Genomic DNA, 20179 nt, shown 5'->3' on the forward strand with positions numbered 1-20179 from the left:
AGGCCATCGACTTTTTCCTGCAGACCCAAGGCTTTGCAGGGAAGACACTGGGAGGGTGGCTGGCGATTCTGAGCATGCAGGGAAGCAGGTGTCCCACTTTTCATCTCTGTTTTCTACTGATTAACTGGTTGGCCTTGAGAAGTTAATTAAAATCTGCCAAATGGGGATAAAAATGAAGAGATTTCTACCTTGCAGGAAGGTCAGATGGATTAGTGGTATTAACAGTACCCACATGAGGAGAACCTGGTGATAAGTAACGGGTGTTGAAATAATTAATTGCTATGAAAGTACCAGCCTTCACAAATCTTTGTTTCAGATCAACCCAGGAAAGAGCCACAAAGCCCAGCTTCCCTGTGCCACAGCTTGGATTGGCCCGGTGCAGGGCCTGGCTGTGGTCTACAGCTCTGTCTTATGCAGGGTTCTGAGGAGGGTTGTTTTAGAGTCCTTCGAAGGACTTCACAGACCTATAGGTAGAGTGAGCATTAGTCTGAATAGATAGCCTGATAGATAAGTGGACACAAACTCACTGACCAGAATATTTTTACCTTGACATTGAAGTTGCTGACAAAACTGGGGACTGTTAACAATCATTAAGAGCAGGAACTTAAAAGGATGTGAAATTCAAAGTAGTGTGTCTTCCCATCTTTCATCTTACTCCTGCCTCACCCCACACACTTACTACAAATATAAATAGCTATGGCGAGAGGCTTGGGGAGAAGAAGGGAGACATCATGGCTTGACATAAGGTTTCAGATTTTGAGTATTACTACTGGTAAATCCTGTACAGCCCTGGTGGGACATTATGATGTTGGGGGCAGGGAGTGAGTTTCTGAATCTTAAGTTTCCTCCCTCATAAAATGAAGGTATTGAAATTTCTACCTCATTAGGTTAATATGAATATTTTAAAAGACCACATTTTCTAGCTGCATTTCCCAAAAAGCAAAGTCTATTTTGTTAGGATATACATTCCCTGGAACAAGAGTGAAGGACAAGGGGGAGTGAGGCAGGGAAGAAGAAAGAGCCAGTATGAGAATGGGCAATCAAGTTGGCTACTACTAAGTGTGACTCTTGGCTTAATCTTGAGAGACCATGCTAGAAGAAGCTATATTAACTGATCTCAGGACACTCGTCCAAGGGGAGACATGTTTACTGCATGGGGCAGTAACCTCACACACAAGCTGGACTTTATATACATGGATGCCAAGCAGGACTCTATAAATTTTCCAAGCCTTAACATCAACAGAGAGGCCTGTGGTGGGAGTTGAGAGTCAAATCATGTGGGCAGGAGGTGAGACCTTGTTGGGCTGTGTCATGCTGAAGCTACTAGAGTCCAACAGGCTGTGCCTGTAGGGGAGATGTAACAAAAGGCGAAGCCAAGAAGGTTTGTAGTGCATAGGAGTGGGCTTTTGCACTCTGTAAAGGATTTAATATGGCACCTGGCGTAAGATAGGACTTAGTGGATATTGACCATCATGACTTCTGATCCAACGTGTTTGGATCAGAAGATCCAATAGATTGATGATCAAGAGTAGGCTAAAATAGATGGGAGTTTTGACAGAAGACTGCAACTTGATTTCTGAGTTAGCCTAACTCCTTGGAGACTTGCTTCTAATATTATATCTACACTAGTCAGTTGTATTCAGAAGTTTCTATAGCAACCACTTTTATCACTTGAAACTAAGTACCTCTGAATAGAAACACTCTCACATGAATGCATGCTGAGGAAAGAATATAAGGAGCTTCCTTATTTTGCAAAAAGCCTAAATTTTCTTGGTAGACTAATGTGAATTTTAAAAGAGAAGGCATTTATCCCATGTCTCCTGTGTGTCAAGTCCATTCATTTTCACAACAACTCTATAAGTAGATTTCATCCCCATTTTACTGTGGAAGAAAGCCGAGAGTGGAAAGGATTAAATAATTTATCCAGTGCCATAGAGGGAGTAAGTGATAGACCTGGGATTCCCAAGGATGCCTCACTCCAGAGAACCATGCACTTTCACCTCAACTCTGCAGGAAAGTTTTGTTGATAAATGCACATTTTCACTATATACTTTAAAAAATAGTCTTTAAGTTAGTGAAGACTGGTGTTCAATTACATAAATGAGAATGGATTCCAATTTACAATAAGAATCAGGTCAAAGTTTAGTTATGAGTAAGTATCATGCCTTCATAGAAAAAAAATCATTATGTTGACATTCTTTATAGTTTTTTGGAGAGTACTTCATTGTGATAATGCAGTGCAGCTCAGTTTTCTCAGTGAGGTCATCAGAGCTGACTGGCTATGGGTGAATTGTTGTCTAAGGGTGCTATTTTATAATGAGGGGCCCATGTTTGAAAATAGGTAGCCTCAGTTCATTGATGAGAATAGATATTCTGATTCCATACAACTGGGATTCCACACCACTCCATCAAGTAGGCATGATAATTTTGCAGCTAGAGCACAGAGAGGGTAGCCTATTTGATCAGAATCAAAAAGCTAGTGCATGGTAGAGTTATGATTTCAATCCAGGTGTTCTATCTCCACAACCAGTGTCACTGTTTGCTAAGCGGCTGGTGCAGATGCCCTCCTAAACTCTTGATACTCAAAGTGCAGTTTGAGGCCCGCTGAAATACTCATGACCTAAGAAATGCTGTCTCGGGCCCCATCCCAGTTCTATGGAATCAGAAACTCTGAGTGACTCAAGTCCACATGAATGTTTGGAAGTTCTACTCTAAACCTTTTCTCCAATGCAGCTTGAAAATCTACTGAAGGATCACCTGTCCATGAGCCCCATTAGGATTCACATCTGTAGAACTCCTGGCCCTTGGAGCACAGGCCCAAAATCAGCCATTTCTCCTGGGGACTCCAGAAAAAGTAATTTCTTGGCAGTTGCATAGTTGACTAATTTTAGACTTAGTATCTCAGTTTCATGATAGTGGTCAGTTGTGCTTTCTGAGAGTCCATGTATATGAAAACACTTCGTAAATATAAAAGCTTTCTTCATTCATGCCAAAAGCATTCATGAAGCTCACCATATGCCAGGCATTGTACCCCTAAAGAATTCACAGTCTAGGGGAGACACAGACCAGTAAACAGACCCTTCATATGTATAGGGATATATGCCAGTGGTCAAAAAGTGCAAGGTTCTAAAGGAGGACAGAGAGGCACCATCTCACCAAAATGTATTTGGGCCTTATCATTTCAATTCCTAATCTCTTCCTCTATCTGCAACAGGAACAGGGTGGGGCCAATTTGCAGGTGCCAACTGGGGTCTTGGAGCCCATCTCAAAATGTGGTGACCTGGATGTCATCTTTGAATATAGAGCTTCCAGCCAGAAGCTCACGGTGACCATTGTGAGAGCACAGGGCCTCCCAGATAAGGACCGAAGTGGTGTTAACTCCTGGCAAGTTCATGTGGTGCTGCTGCCCAGTAAGAAACAGAGGGGCAGGACAAGCATACAAAGAGGCCCCAACCCTGTCTTCAAGGAGAAGGTCACCTTTGCTAAGCTGGAGCCCAGAGATGTGGCTGCCTATGCTATCCGCTTCCGCCTGTATGCTGCCCGTATGATGACCCGTGAGAGAATGATGGGAGAGAAGCTCTTCCATCTCAGCCACCTGCACCCAGAAGGGGAAATGAAAGTGACTCTGGTTCTGGAGCCAAGAAGTAATATCAGTGTGAGTATGTTAAATGGTGCTGCTAATGATGCGATATGTTCAAGGATCTGGAATTGTCAGCCCTTGATTTAGTACATTCAGCCTGTGAATTCAAACACCTTAATTTAATTTTCCATTTGGCTCTCCTCATCCTTGTAAGCCATGGTTTGCATTTCATGGTACAATGGTTTCTTTTCTCTTCTTTTCTTTTTTTTTTTTCTTTTCTTTTCTTTTCTTTTCTTTTCTTTTCTTTTCTTTTCTTTTCTTTTCTTTTCTTTTCTTTTCCTTTTCTTTTCCTTTCCTTTCCTTTTCTTTTCCTTTTCTTCTTTCTTTCTTCTTTCTTTCTTTCTTTCTTTCTTTCTTTCTTTCTTTCTTTTTCTTTCTTTTAAGTTTTTTCTTTCTTTCTTTCTTTCTTTCTTTCTTTCTTTCTTCCTTTCTTTTCTTTCTTTCTTTCTTTCTTTCTTCTTTCTTTCTTTCTTTTTTTTTTTTTTTTTTTTTTTTTACATTTATCATTTTTTTTTATTTTTATTGGTGTTCAATTTACTAACATACAGAATAACACCCAGTGCCCGTCACCCATTCACTCCCACCCCCCGCCCTCCTCCCCTTCTACCACCCCTAGTTCGTTTCCCAGAGTTAGCAGTCTTTACGTTCTGTCTCCCTTTCTGATATTTCCCACACATTTCTTCTCCCTTCCCTTATTTTCCCTTTCACTATTATTTATATTCCCCAAATGAATGAGAACATATAATGTTTGTCCTTCTCCGACTGACTTACTTCACTCAGCATAATACCCTCCAGTTCCATCCACGTTGAAGCAAATGGTGGGTATTTGTCATTTCTAATAGCTGAGTAATATTCCATTGTATACATAAACCACATCTTCTTTATCCATTCATCTTTCGTTGGACACCGAGGCTCCTTCCACAGTTTGGCTATAGTGGCCATTGCTGCTAGAAACATCGGGGTGCAGGTGTCCCGGCGTTTCATTGCATTTGTATCTTTGGGGTAAATCCCCAACAGTGCAATTGCTGGGTCGTAGGGCAGGTATATTTTTAACTGTTTGAGGAACCTCCACACAGTTTTCCAGAGTGGCTGCACCAGTTCACATTCCCACCAACAGTGTAAGAGGGTTCCCTTTTCTCCGCATCCTCTCCAACATTTGTTGTTTCCTGCCTTGTTAATTTTCCCCATTCTCACTGGTGTGAGGTGGTATCTCATTGTAGTTTTGATTTGTATTTCCCTGATGGCAAGTGATGCAGAGCATTTTCTCATATGCATGTTGGCCATGTCTATGTCTTCCTCTGTGAGATTTCTCTTCATGTCTTTTGCCCATTTCATGATTGGATTGTTTGTTTCTTTGGTGTTGAGTTTAATAAGTTCTTTATAGATCTTGGAAACTAGCCCTTTATCTGATATGTCATTTGCAAATATCTTCTCCCATTCTGTAGGTTGTCTTTGAGTTTTGTTGACTGTATCCTTTGCTGTGCAAAAGCTTCTTATCTTGATGAAGTCCCAATAGTTCATTTTTGCTTTTGTTTCTTTTGCCTTCGTGGATGTATCTTGCAAGAAGTTACTATGGCCGAGTTCAAAAAGGGTGTTGCCTGTGTTCTTCTCTAGGATTTTGATGGAATCTTGTCTCACATTTAGATCTTTCATCCATTTTGAGTTTAGCTTTGTGTATGGTGAAAGAGAGTGGTCTAGTTTCATTCTTCTGCATGTGGATGTCCAATTTTCCCAGCACCATTTATTGAAGAGACTGTCTTTCTTCCAATGGATAGTCTTTCCTCCTTTATCGAATATTAGTTGCCCATAAAGTTCAGGGTCCACTTCTGGATTCTCTATTCTGTTCCACTGATCTATGTGTCTGTTTTTGTGCCAGTACCACACTGTCTTGATGACCACAGCTTTGTAGTACAACCTGAAATCTGGCATTGTGATGCCCCCAGATATGGTTTTCTTTCTTTTTTCTTTCTTTCTCTTCCTTATAAGCTGATGGATATATTCCCTGTCCATTTCTGGAAATGACAGCAAGTGTAGGGGAAGGTCTTAGCTTGCTGATTAACTGACCTGTGGTCTGACTCTCTCCCTCTTGCCCCACTCTTAATATGCATTATGATGAATCTCAGAGATGGGACATTCAAGGGGAGCTCCTTAACATGTATTTCTGAGTGGGCTACAACAGCAGCCCTGATCTCCAGCACCTCTAGGACCTTCCATTTATATGACTGGCCAACTCCCATGTGCCTTATCCTCTGCATTCCTGCTGGGGTTTTGAGGAAGGACAGCATAGCTTATATGTCTAAAAAATGGACAACCCACTATTTCTGGGGGTTAAGTGTCATCTAATATGAGGGCCTCCTTTATAAAAACCATGAGAAAGATCAGGGAGCTATCTTGTCTGATTGGCTATTAGGCCAATCAGTCATCCATTCAAAAATGTTTACTGAGTGGCTGCTATGTCAGATACTGTATAGGCAGAGGGGATGTAGGAAAGAACAGAAAGGGTGATGCCTCTGCCCTCAAGAGCTTACAACCTGGTGGAAGAGGGGCAACAATTGCAAACCAGGGTACATGAAGGGAAAGAGAGGGAGAGAGACTGCTCTGGGTTTAGAAGAGTCAGAGAATGTGTCTTTGAAGTGGTAATAAAACATAGAACTCCTCAAATCAAGGGGTCAAGACTGATGACATGTGGATGACCAAGGATTCCAGGCAGAGGGAATGGCACATGCAGGCATCAAGGAGTAGGAAGGAACTTGTCCTGTCTAGGGGGAGAAAAGGAGCCAGAAAGTCTGGAGTGTAGTAGTGGGAGATCCAGCCACTGAAATTTTTAATAGATGTCTCAAAATTAATATCTCCAGACTTGTCTCCCTAAATCTATTCTACCTGCTGCCTTCCCATCTTGGCTAAAGGAAATTTCATCCTTTTAATTGTTCAGGTCAACCTGAAATCCTATTGGCTCTATCTTCAAACTATAACCAGAACCTAACTCTGCTGGATTACTCAAATGGCCTCCTAGTGGTCTTCCTGCTTTTGCATTTGCCCCTTACAGACTATTCCCAATCCAGGGACCCAAATGAGACTTTTAGGAGCACCTGGGTGGCTTAGTACATGAAGCATGCAACCCTTGATTTTGGCACCAGTCATGGTCTCAGGGTCCTGGGATGGAGCCCCAGGTCAGGCTCTGCTCTCAGCTGTGGTGTCTGCTTAGGATTCTCTTGCTCCCTCTGCCCCTCCACTACTAGTGCTCCCTCTCTAAAATAAATAAAAATCTTAAAAAAAAAAATACAAGCCAGATCATGTCTCATATCTGGTTAAATTCCTTTTTTTTTCTTAAGCTCTGTGTAAAGTATATCTGAAACCCTGCAAAATGGAAGCCAGAGGAGGTCAGAAAGAATCCTGCACTATAAGGCATAGGAGTAGGTATGATCACAACCCTATTTCTCTGTGCCAGGTTTTGTCCTAAGGGCACAGAGTTGAGTAGGAAGCTGAGCCAGTGTGAAAGAACTTTGAAGGTAAAAATTCTTCATCATTTATCTGTTGATCATGATTATATGCCAGGCATTGGACTATGCACTGGATAGAGTGATTTATAAGGATTCAAAATGTGATGGGAAAGGCAAGCTTTGTAGTGATAGGTATCTTGGTAGATGCTTCTGTAGAAGCACAGGGGATCCTTACCCTAAACTAAACAAATATGTCACTACTAGACTGTCATCATCTATCTAGATAGCAGGGATCATGGCTTGGTAAACAGGGTCTTTTCCTACAGATGTGAAGAATATCTAATCCTTTTTAGTGTATTCATTTCGTTGGAGTTTTTGATAAAAAGTTTTAGGAAATTATTTCAGATGTTGAGAAGAAAGTTTGAGCTAAGTCTGATGCACTTGATTCTGGTGGAGGAAGTGGTGGTAGCCTCTGAGAGGCTAGTCATCTTGTCCCCATGGAGCCACTGCCCACTATACTTCTCGAATGAGAGTCAACATGCTTTGCTCTCCTCCTTCCAACATGTCTGGGTACTTTGGAGAAGCAAGCGTGTAAATAAACAGGACAGAAGACAGTCTGTCTCCTAGGCTCACCTGGTGCATGCAAGGTCTCTGAGATCTATAGTCCACACATGGGCGCTTTTTTTTTTTTTTTTTTTTTGCCAAACAGTCATAAAAGTGCCCATTTTCAATGTAGTTCATTTCACCAGGGGGGTAAAAATGTAGCGTCTGGCATATTCCTGACGACCCTATGAAGCAGAACTAGAGGCCAAATGTTCTATGTGACGGTAGATGGTAGTGGCTATTTCTTTTCTAGTGAAGACAAAGTGCCTCCTGTATTGCTACATTTATCAAGAAGCTACAGAGAACAGAAACAAAACTCCTGCCTAGAGTGGATGGGTTCCATAGAAGCATTTCAGCACAAATTACACAGGAGGGAATTTTTGGTCTATATTAAATGTATTATTAGCTCTTCGTGTATCTGAGAGTTTGATTTACACTAGTAATAATATCTCTGTCCGCTTCATCTTTAGAGAGGAAATGTTGAATGGAGACAGCTCTTGAAGCAAATATGTCAGCTAATAATGCAGGGCATCTCATCCAGGCCTGCACTCCCCAGGCCCATTATCATTCACACCAAGTGCACCATTAGTAATCTTTGGCAGCAGTTGAGATGGGGCCACAATTTCACCACACATAATATTGGCTTTCTGTAAGAGAGTCATACAGCATGGACCAATGGATTCTTTGTTGTTCTTCCCCTCCAGAGTGGAGAGTCTCCGCTGAGCCCATCTGCAGTTTCTCACAGTGATAGTGCTTCATCCACGCAGTCGCTGTCTCATGGAGGGGCGCCAGAGCTATTGGTGGGGCTGGCATACAATGCCACAACGGGGCGATTATCTGTGGAAATGATCAAAGGCAGCCATTTCCGAAACCTCGCTGTGAATAGAGCGCCTGGTAAGTGCATGGCTATACCCCCAGTTCTGGGCCTACCAGGGGCAAGTAGAAGGCTGTGTTTGCTTTGGTCTTAATTCTTTAACTTTTATAAAGAAATGATCTTGGTATGACTTAGACACGTTTTTACAAAGTGATACCTCTGAATGAATATTAAAATGCCTTTCTAATTAGATTGAAGGCTTCTTCAATACCTGGATGTATCTCCATGCAAAATAGGCTGGCCTCTGCATGTATATGGTGAAAGGGAAGTGATGTATTTTCAGCAATATAATGTGTATGGGCAATTAAAATCTGCTTATAGGTTCTAGCCCTGCAAATAATTTTAAAGAGGCACAGTTAGGTTTTGGAGTGAGGCAGAGCTGGGGTCAAATTCCAGCTCTACCCACTTAACCCATTAGCTTTGCTCTGACCCAGTACAATTTAACTCTCAATTCTGAATCTCAGTAGAATCATCTGGAACAAAGGGATGGTAATAATACTTTCCTTATGGGTTTTTTGGCAGAAGGTTTAAATAAAACGATTTGCATAAAGCATTTAGCATAATGCCTAACACATAGTGAGCATATAAGAAATATTAGTGGTTATGGTGCTGACAGAGGAGGAGGTGGAAGAGGAGGATCTGGGGTAATATGAACCTGACTTACCAGGAGAGCTACCACTTTGGAGATCATCACTGGAAAGAGAGGCTCAAGGTACTCCCATAGCTGCAGTCCTGTGTTCAGAAACCTGGAATAAAAATGCTGCTGCTGAAAACAGCCACAACTGCCTATCAGGACCCAAGAAGTTAGAGACTGAGCATCAAAATAATACTGCTCAAAGTTAGCTCGTCCTTAATAATTGTCAGCAAAAGTAGTTTAAAAGGGGGATAGGAAGATGGTTTCTGCATCACTTCTGCATTCTGGATCTCATGCAAATACATATAATGAGAGGAACCTAATTTGTACCTGGAGTTCTAGCTGCAAGGGAGTCTGAAAAATGTTGTTGAATTTCCAACCTTTTAAGCCCAGAAGGCAAACTAGAAGGGGTAGAGTAGAGGGCAAGTGAGCCTATCCACCCCAGGGACCAGAGTGTTACTGAAATAAGGATGAAGTTGCTAACAACGTGGTAGGCTAAAGGAGTTAATGGTCTCTGGCCTCACATGTCAGCATCAGGTGAAGAGCCAGCCATGCTAGTAGAAAAGTGTCAGCTTCTATAGCAAATCCAGGCTCTCTCTTTTCTTAGGCTTTAACTGTGTCGCAGCCCACAAAGTCTCTGTTCAGTGGTATCTTGTTAGTCAATCTGTATTTATTTGAATACCCTTAGAGCAAGGTAGTTGGAAAACCCAGCTCTCCAGATAACAAGAGAGCAGATACATAAGTAATGTTCTGGGTTGATGCTCATAGCCACGTGAGAGCTATTTAAATGCATCATAGGTGCTGATTATTAATCACACAGCTAGTCTCTTTGTTAGATACAGCCTTGTTTTTAAAAATAGCTCTGGACTTATTAAAGACCTCTATTCGCTGCTTTTCCATTAGAGCTTTTGCCACATTCCTCCTGAAATGTGTTGAGATCTGTGTAATTCTTTGGGTAGAACATGGTGGTGTGGCAAAGAATGATATGGACGTGAATCACACAGTCATGACCTATTCCATTTCATGCTGGGAAGTTTTAATCTGTGTGCTGGGTGGTAATATGGTGGCTAAGAAAGCATGAGCTGAAGGCTAATAAGCTAAGGTGTGAATTCAGGCTCTGCCACTTACTAGATGGGAATTACTAAACTTTACTAAATCTCAGCTTCCTCATCTGTAAAATGGAATTATAATCATATATACTTTCTAGGTAGAAATACTACATAGAAAGCTGTGATGTTGAGGATGGTACTATTGTATCATTATACATTTCTATATAAGAGAAAACATGCCAAAGAGGAAATTCTTGTAACAAATATTTAAAACTGAATAAGAAAAAAAAAGGCAAGTCCTAATTTAGAAATTGATTCTATTCCAGAAGTTTAAGTCAGTTTGGCATTTGCTACATGATTTTTTTTGTAGACATAATGTTGCAATTTAATTTAAGCCCTAACTGACATGCTGTATCTTTGCAACCAGAGTAATAGAAAACAATGTTGCTGTGATGCTGTTCATTAAAACAGAAGCCTAGTAGTGAAGACAACAGTTTTTTGTTTATGTAGAGTCTGGTACTTGAGGAAAAACCCGTTTATTCAGGAGGGGCTGAGAAAGTAGAAGGTTCCTTTGTGGAGATTGTAAAAGGGATCTCGTGGTATTTTCAAGGGCTTTAGATGTTGATGGCATTTGTTCTTCATTATGTCTCACTTTATTATGCCACTAGCACTACTTTGGCAGTCATCAGGCAAGCTTAGGATACATTTTTAGTCCCCATATGGAAGAAAATAAGAGACAGAACAAGAGTTTTATGAGATAACTGAGCAGAGTTGGAAGAAAGGGGGAGAAGAGAGGATGCAAGCTGGGGGATGAATGAGCCTGGGAGTGATGGGTGGCTGAGGGAAACTGCCAAGTGCACTGTCCCCATGAAGTGGACAGAGGGCAAGAGGTGCCACCAGAGCCTGCATCAGAGGCTGCCACAGGAACTGCCTGCCAGGGTAGAGACATGTGTGGTAACACTTGTGTGAGGGTCGTAAAACCCTTTGGGGCTCTGGGACAGTTTCCTCTTCTGTAAAGAGAGGACACCAATCCTGCTTTACAGACTAGCTATGAAAATTGAAGAAGAATGGTCCTTAGAGAAGCCTAAAGGAGAATAGGTTGAGCCTAAATATTGGGAACTTTTCTTCTTTAGAATATCAAAGTTTCTAAATATTTCTAGAAACTGTGAGAAAGGCTGAGATTTACAAGTGAGAATCTTTTGCTTCAAAATATATCATGAAACAAAAGATAATTTTGAACTTGCCAACCTGATCCAGTTGGATGACTGTTAGGATATTTTAAACTTTTCTTCCTAAGCAAGATAGAGGAAAGGTGGGCAGATAGTGGATGAAATTCCTCTTCACTACTAGGGCCCTAGAAGAAATAAACCACTGAAATGTAAGCCCTCCTTCTCAAACCTCTGAGATAAATCCTTGAAGGAGAGGGTTCAGCGAGAGTCAGGTTTTGCTGATAAGCAGAAGCTGCTGAGAGCATTCTTAGGTATGAGTCTCTATGACATGTGCCAGAATGGTTAGAAGTAAGGCTGATTCCACCAAGTGTTGGTGAGGATGTGGAGAATACATTCTTGGTGGGAATGGAACAACTACTTTGGGAAAAGGCCTGGCAGTTTCTTACACAACTAAACTTGCACTAAATCCAGCAGTTCTATTTTTAGACATTTACCCATATGTTAAGAAGAAAAGACCTGCACAAGAATGTTCAGAGCAGATTTATTCGCAATGGCAAAAACTGCAAGAGTCCTCATGTTCATATGAATGAATAAACAAATTAAGATATGTTTATATAATGGAATACTATTCAACAACTAAAAAAGAATGAAATTAACATGGGATCTCAAAAATATACTGAGTACCTACTACATGACTCCATTTATAGGAAGTTCTAAGATAGGCAAAAACTCGTCTATACTGAAAATGAGCAGAAGAATAGTTGCCTTAGGATTGGTATTGGTGTTAAGATGAACTGGGCACAGACATGAAAGAATATTTTGAGTGATGGACATGTTCTATATTTTGATGGGAGTATGAGTTAAATGGATGTTTGCATTTGTCAAAACTTACTGAATGGAACTAGGCTTTGTGCATTTCACTGTGTGTTAATTTTTCCTTAAAATAACAAAGAACCATAAAATATTGAACTCTGGTTAATTAAATACGTGCTGAAATGTTTATGGGTGAAGAGTAATGATGAACAGCTAGAATGGATTGACGGGTAGATAGATAAGCAGGTATGTGAGAAAGAAAATGGTATGAGCTTGGGCTACTACAACAAAAATGTCATAGACTAAGTGGCTTCACTGAAACTTACTTCTCACAGTTCTGGAGGCTGGGAAGTTCAAGATCAAAGTCCAGCTGATTTGGTTCCTACTGAGAACCCTCTTCCTGCTTTGCATACAGACACCTGGCAGATAGAGAAATCATCTCTCATATCTTCTTATGAGAGCATTAATCTCATTCAAGAGAGATCCACCCTCATGACCTAATTACCTCCCAAAGGTCACGTATCTAAAAACCATCACGTTGGGGATTAGGGCTTCAACATATAATTTTGGGAGAATACACACATTCAGTCCATAGTACAAACAAAGCAAAATATAACATATGTAGAATCTAGGCAGTAAGTATATATGGATGTCCACTGTATAATTATTTCAAATTTTCAGTGTACTTGAAAATTCTACTTATACAGTATTGGTCAGAAAAAGCTGGTCTAGTCTAGAATAGTTCAGCTGGGTCAAGTGGGTAAAAATAAAATATAAGCCTCAGCTTCTGTGGTTAGAATCACATTGTTTTTGATTATTTATGTTGACATCTCAAGGTCCAACTTTATCCCCCTGATTCAAATGGATAGGATAGAGTAACAAGCAACTGAACCTAAGGACATCTTCTGTAGCACTCTCCATAAACCACACCCATCCCAAGAAAAAGTGTGTGACCAAGTACCTCTTGATTTCTAACTTTAACCTTTTCTCTGTTCATCCAATGCATGGATGGATGGATAGATGGATAGATAGATATAGATAGATATAGATATAGATATAGATATAGATATAGATATAGATATAGATATAGATAGGTTTGTATCTAGATTTGCATCTATCTACATACTTTTTTCTTTCTTTCTTTTTGGAAAATGCCCATGTTATAAATTTTTTTTCATATAATAGGTGGGCTAGGGATGATAAAATAGGCTATTTGAAAATTACTGAAAGAAGCCCATTGAACCAATTCAGAAACAACATATAAATGAAGCAACAGCATGAACTAATCTTAGCCTCAGTCATGTAACAGTGTGCCAAGAACCATGCCAGCCGTTCTCAAGGTAATACTTCATTTAGTATGTGTGGTCAGTGTTCAAAAATATTGTCGTTATTGCTGTTAGGGTGGCATAGGCTAGTCTACAAACTGATGGCAAGGAATAGTCTCCATATCTATACATGGTGGATGCTTCAGGTGAAAAAGCAGTTTTATAGTACCTAGTAGATATATGAAATCTCGATATGCATTACCAAATGCTTTTGAAAAAGTTTCCATGGAGAATTAGAAACATTTGATTATCCTTCAAATTTGGCTTCATGGGAAAGCAATTCACTAACAATTTAACAGCTCTGTTCTGCCTGCCACCCAATTACTGCATGGCCTCGACATTTGATTTAACCTCTCTGAATTTCATTTCCTTCCCTATTAAATGAGGTTAACAAGCTAATGTTACTGATACAAGTGCTAAGTTAAAAAAATATATTAGCTATTCTGTTGGCAGGTTCTCTTTCTCCATCTTTATTTTCACTATGTCTCCTATAGCGCATTACTGCATTGTGTATATGTTTGTGTATATATACACACATATAATGGTTCTTGTCAAAAACTATCATTAAGATGTCCCCTCCAGTTAAAAACAACAAGTTCCCAGTGTCTCAGCATGTGCATGATTAGCCACATGTGATAATTACATCCCAAATGATAATACTTAGAGCACCAGCATATTAACCTTGTTTGGCACTCACAATAGCAGAGACTAGAGCAAAGGAAAAAAAAAAAAAGCATATCAAGCTGCCTCATGTCGAGTGCGAAGAACAGGTGGGATGTAGGGGGTGAGCTGTACAAATGGAGTGCAGGTTAAGGGGGAAAAGGGCTAAATGAAAATGAACAGATATCGGGCATATCACCTTCCTTCAAAATCCTGGTCCAGTTTTCAGCCAAATATGTATTTATCAGTGTATATTAGTAACCACTGTGTGCTCAGAATTAAATGGAGATTTTATATGTGGCACTAATTTACTGAGTGCGTAGGTGATAATCCTTTACTTCCATTAACCCACTGAACTCCCACAACAATATTGAAGTTAGTCAGAAAAATCTAGACAGAAAAGCAACAGGAGGGAGATACGGTTATCATGTTATGTGAATTATATCCCAATCAAGCTGTTTGGTGGTGGTGGTATTTTTTGTTGTTTTTGTTTGTTTGTTTTTGTTTTTGTTGTTTTTAAACCAGGTTACCTATAGAAGAATGGCAGTAAGACCAAGGATAGACTTTTCTACAGCAATGACAGAAGCCAGAGGACAAGGGGACAATATCACCAAAGTCATGAGAGGAAAACACTCTCAACTTTTAGTATTCTGTTTGAGTGAAGGAAAAATAAAGATATTTTCCATAAAGTTTGGAAGGGTTTATCACTGAAAGAACTACTAACTGAGGTAGTTCAGAAGGAAAGAAATTGAACTTGGAAGGAAATGGTAAAGTTCAGGAAGGAATAATGAACAAAAATCTTGGTAAACATGTAGGTAAATACTGCAAGAAACAAAAAAGCAGCAGTAGGAAAAATGACTAATATATTGGGAGTACAACAACAAGTCGAAATGAAGTTATAGGCAGAAGTCACATGGAGAATGAGAAGGGGAAATAGAAATCAAAGAATTGTGAGATCCTTATGTTGCTTAAGAGGAGTAGAAATATTAATCTTAGACATTAAATCAAAGTACGTGTTAAAATTTTCATCTAACTTTCAAACCAATAGAGGGAATAAATTAGAATAAAGAAAAGTCAGTGGATCAGTAGAAACCAGAAAAGGATATGTAAAAGCATAGAAAATGCAGGTTAGAAAGCACAAACCAAAATGATAAAAATAAAAAAAATAAAAAAAAAACAAAATGATAAAAATAAATAAAAATTTATCAGTGATCATAATAAATGTAAAGAGATTAAAATTGCTGTGTAAAAAATAGATACAACACTATATTATCTCTCTTGCTCCCAGTCTCTCCCTGTTTCCCCTCCCTTCATCCTCCCACTCACACTGTAGTTTATGTTGGCCCACCTGGCCTCATAATGTATAAGAAAAAAAATTCTAATTACCAACGAACTGAGCTTAGCTCAGGCATATAAGAAGGGTTTGATATGTCATTTGCAAATATCTTCTCCCATTCTGTAGGTTGTCTTTGAGTTTTGTTGACTGTATCCTTTGCTGTGCAAAAGCTTCTTATCTTGATGAAGTCCCAATAGTTCATTTTTGCTTTTGTTTCTTTTGCCTTCGTGGATGTATCTTGCAAGAAGTTACTGTGGCCGAGTTCAAAAAGGGTGTTGCCTGTGTTCTTCTCTAGGATTTTGATGGAATCTTGTCTCACATTTAGATCTTTCATCCATTTTGAGTTTATCTTTGTGTATGGTGAAAGAGAGTGGTCTAGTTTCATTCTTCTGCATGTGGATGTCCAATTTTCCCAGCACCATTTATTGAAGAGACTGTCTTTCTTCCAATGGATAGTCTTTCCTCCTTTATCGAATATTAGTTGCCCATAAAGTTCAGGGTCCACTTCTGGATTCTCTATTCTGTTCCACTGATCTATGTGTCTGTTTTTGTGCCAGTACCACACTGTCTTGATGACCACAGCTTTGTAGTACAACCTGAAATCTGGCATTGTGATGCCCCCAGATATGGTTTTCTTTTTTAAAATTCCCCTGGCTATTTGGGGCCTTTTGTGATTCCACACAAATCTTAAAATAATCTGTTCTAACTCTCTGAAGAAAGTCCATAGTATTTTGATAGGGATTGCATTAAACGTGTATATTGCCCTGGGTAACATTGACATTTTCACAATATTAATTCTGCCAATCCATGAGCATGGAATATTTTTCCATCTCTTTGTGTCTTCCTCAATTTCTTTCAGAAGTGTTCTATAGTTTTGAGGGTATAGATCCTTTACATCTTTGGTTAGGTTTATTCCTAGGTATCTTATGCTTTTGGGTGCAATTGTAAATGGGATTGACTCCTTAATTTCTCTTTCTTCAGTCTCATTGTTAGTTCTCATTCATTTGGGGAATATAAATAATAGTGAAAGGGAATATAAGGGAAGGGGGAAGAAATGTGTGGGAAATATCAGAAAGGGAGACAGAACGTAAAGACTGCTAACTCTGGGAAACGAACTAGGGGTGGTGGAAGGGGAGGAGGGTGGGGGGTGGGAGTGAATGGGTGACGGGCACTGGGGGTTATTCTGTATGTTAGTAAATTGAACACCAATAAAAAATAAATTAAAAAAAAAGAACTTTTTAACAAGGAACTTTTCAGCAAGGAGACTAAGAAGCAAAAAAAATAAATAAATAAAAGAAAAATAAAGAAGGGTTTGACATTAGGAAAATCCGCTACTGTAATTCACCCTATTAACTGATTTCTGGGAAACCATTATGATTATCTCAACAGGTGCAAAAGGAGCCTTTGAATAATGCACTATGCATTATTGATAAAGAGAACTCAGCAGATGGATAATAGAAGGTATGTTAGTATAGGGTAGGCTAAGATGCAGTAACAAATAAGCCCTGCAGTCTGGGTGGCTCAACACAGCAAAGTTCAGTGCTCCCTTACATCATTGTCTATAGTGATCCAGGTGAGTCCTCTCAGCTGGGACGAAGGCATACAGGCTCTTTCCATCTAATGAGACAATGTTACCATATTCAAAATGTGACCTTCATTGTTGTCATGGAAGGGGAAGAGACAGCATGGGAAATTTCTTGCTTGGGTGGAATTATTCAGAACTCAGTCAGTCACAAGGCCTGGTCAACTCAAATCTGGTATGAAGACTACATCCTTAGTTTGATATTTGACCTGATTCATTCTAATCTTACTCTGCTGAGAAGGTTTGTTGGGCCTTTGTTGTTTGAATTCTTTTAAAATCCATTTCTCACTGTTTGGAAGTCTGGAAACAGCTTTTCCAACTACAAAAAGGTCTGAATTTCAGTATTTCTTCTTTTTCCTTCTGTTTTCCTTGCACACTGGCCAGTTCTTTCCCAAGCTTACCTTTTGTCTATCTCTGCCTCCCAAATGAAGCTAGTAGTACTAAATACACTTCTAACATTCTGTTTTCCAATCTGTTTCTCTAGAGCAACAAACTCACTGGGTTTATGCCCTCCTTCCCAACTTATATCAGATGGTGATTTTACCATCGCATAAAATGGATTATGGGTCTCCACTGTCCTAGCCTCTGATCTCTTCATCATCTGGCACCCACCTTTGATGCCAGTGCCCATTCTCATGTTTTTATTACGGCAACAATCCAGTCCAGATGATCACTTACAATATCAGTCATATTTTGTCAGGGAAATAGAAATAGTCTGGATACTTTGAGTCAGATGTTGTTTATTATAGGGTTGAAGCATGGGAGGGCTCCCTTAGGAAATATAGAAGTACAGACATCACAGGAAAAATGCCAAAATGGTCTGAGCTGTTTGTGTAGGAAAGGAGTTATTCTCATAAGGTTGTTTAAACACCATGGGCAAAACCCCTACTTTGCCATCTGTAGTGCCTAGATGCATGCCAGCTACTGGATCTAGAGAGACGTGGCTCCCCTTTTCTTCTACTTTCCAGTCTCAGACAAACAGCATTCATTAGTGGAATCTTACTGGCAGGAGATTTAGGGAAATGTAGTTTTAAGTTGTATGCCCCTTTGGTACAGGAAATTGCACAGAAAGGTGAAAATGGTGTTCAATATCAACAACTAATATGAGATATGGAAGGGAGCTTGCTTAATCTCAGTAGTGGGCATTTACAGAAAATCTGTACTATCATTCTTAATCCTGAAATTTCTTTAATAAGTCAGGAATAAAATAAGGATTCCCACTGGCACCACTCTTACTCAGTGTTAGACTGGATGCTCAAGGTAATTCAGTAGGGTAAGAAAGAGAAATAAAAATTTGAGATATGAAAGGAAGAAACAAAATTATCATTATTCATAAAAAATTGTTTACATTAGAAAATCTACAAACTTGAACTAAGAAGTTTCTCATACAAAACCAGTTATTTTCTAATTCATCAATAACAATTATGAAGTAGCATTATAAGGCATGCCTGGGTGGCTTGGTTAAACAGCTGACTCTTGATTTCGACTCAGGTCATGATCTCAGGATCCTGAGATCCAGCCCCTGGTCAGCCTCTCTGCTGGGCTCAGAGCCTATGTAAGATTCTCCCTCTCCTTCTGCCCCTCCTCATCCCCCCACCCCCACAAAAAAAAAAAAAAAAAGGAAAGAAAGTAGAATTTTGAAACATTACTATGTAAAACAGTGAGGAAGTACCTAAGTATCAAAGGGTAACATTAATAAGAGATGACTAAGAAAATGATGGAGAAAAATGTAAAACTTTTTGAAAGACACAAAAGAAAACAAAATAGATAAGTAAACTATGTTCATTGGTGGGAATGTTCTATATTGTGAAGACAAAAACTTTCCTCACATTAATCTATATATCCACTAGAATCCCAACCCAAATCCCCACAGGGTTTAGGGTTTGTTTTTTTTTCGTATATTTTGCTTTTTTTAAAAAATAGGACCTGACAAGCTGGTTCTAAATTCATATGCAACAGCCAGTAAAACCAAGCAAGAACTTAAAATAATGAAAAGTTTTTAAAAAGACAATAGTAGTATTCTTCATAGCAGATACAAAGGCATATTATAAAATGATGATAATAACTATTATCAGATGGAAGAAAGACACTCAAGCCTGGAAACTTGGTATCTGACATTGTATTACAAATCAGTTGGGAGATAATAGGATTTTTTTTTGATAATAGGATTTTTAATGAATAATGCTTACCATATGGAAAACATATATAGATCCCTATGTCACATCACATATAAAGATCAATTTTAGGTAGATTAAAGATCAAATATGAAAAATAAATTCTTATGACTCAAAAAAGAAAATATATGAGACTATTGAGTTTGGGTAAGATTTCTTAAAGAATTAATGCATAAGGGACACCTGGGTGGCTCAGAGGTTGTGTCTGCCTTCCGCTTAGGGCGTGATCCCGGGATTGAATTTCGCATTGAGCTCCCTGTGAGGAGCCTGCTTCTCCCTCTCTGCCTGTGTCTCTGCCTCTCTCTCCACAAAAAATTTAAAGCAGTTATACTACAAAGGTCACTATAAAATAAAAGGATACAAAGAGAAGATACTAGCAATAACTATAACAAAGATTTTGTATCTAGAATTTATAAAGAGCTAGCAATCTACTCCTAGACATATAGTGAAAAAATTCTCAAATTTTTGTACAGTATAAAATGAAAAATATTCAGTGATACCTGATTATTTTCAGTTCTCGGTAATTATAAATAAATATCCATTAATTAAGAGAATGGACAAGTGAATTATGGTTTAGAATACTATACAGCACTTAAAAGAAATGAATCACAGATATATATATCAGTATAGGTAATATAAAATATATAATGCTGAATGAAAAAAGGCAAGTTTTAGGAATACCTACAGTAAAATGCTAAATACTTTTTTTAAAATGTGCAAAATTCTGTTAAGTACATTTTGGATATATTTATGTTTACTTATATAGTGAAAAGTTTTTTTAAAAAAATTTTTATTGAAGTTCGATTTGCCAACATATAGTATAACACCCAGTGCTCTTCCTATCAAGTGCCCCCCTCAGTGCCCATCTAGTGAAAATCTA

The 20179-nt window shown here is 39.0% G+C and overlaps 1 protein-coding gene across 8 annotated transcripts in view; it reads left to right on the top strand.

The window, feature by feature from the left end:
- SYT16 (synaptotagmin 16) overlaps positions 1-20179 on the top strand; it is a 235213-nt gene that overhangs the window by 198667 nt on the left and 16367 nt on the right. For 7 of the 8 annotated variants that reach the window (XM_038544889.1, XM_038544895.1, XM_038544893.1 and 4 more), the window contains 2 exons: positions 3215-3655; positions 8388-8577. In XM_038544889.1, the coding sequence (XP_038400817.1) occupies positions 3215-3655; positions 8388-8577 (631 nt within the window). The remainder of the gene's footprint in view (positions 1-3214; positions 3656-8387; positions 8578-20179) is intronic. The other variant, XM_038544894.1, reaches the window with a different exon arrangement.

This window comes from Canis lupus, chromosome 8 (genome assembly GCF_011100685.1).
Source record: "Canis lupus familiaris isolate Mischka breed German Shepherd chromosome 8, alternate assembly UU_Cfam_GSD_1.0, whole genome shotgun sequence".
Taxonomy (NCBI): Eukaryota; Metazoa; Chordata; class Mammalia; order Carnivora; family Canidae; genus Canis; species Canis lupus.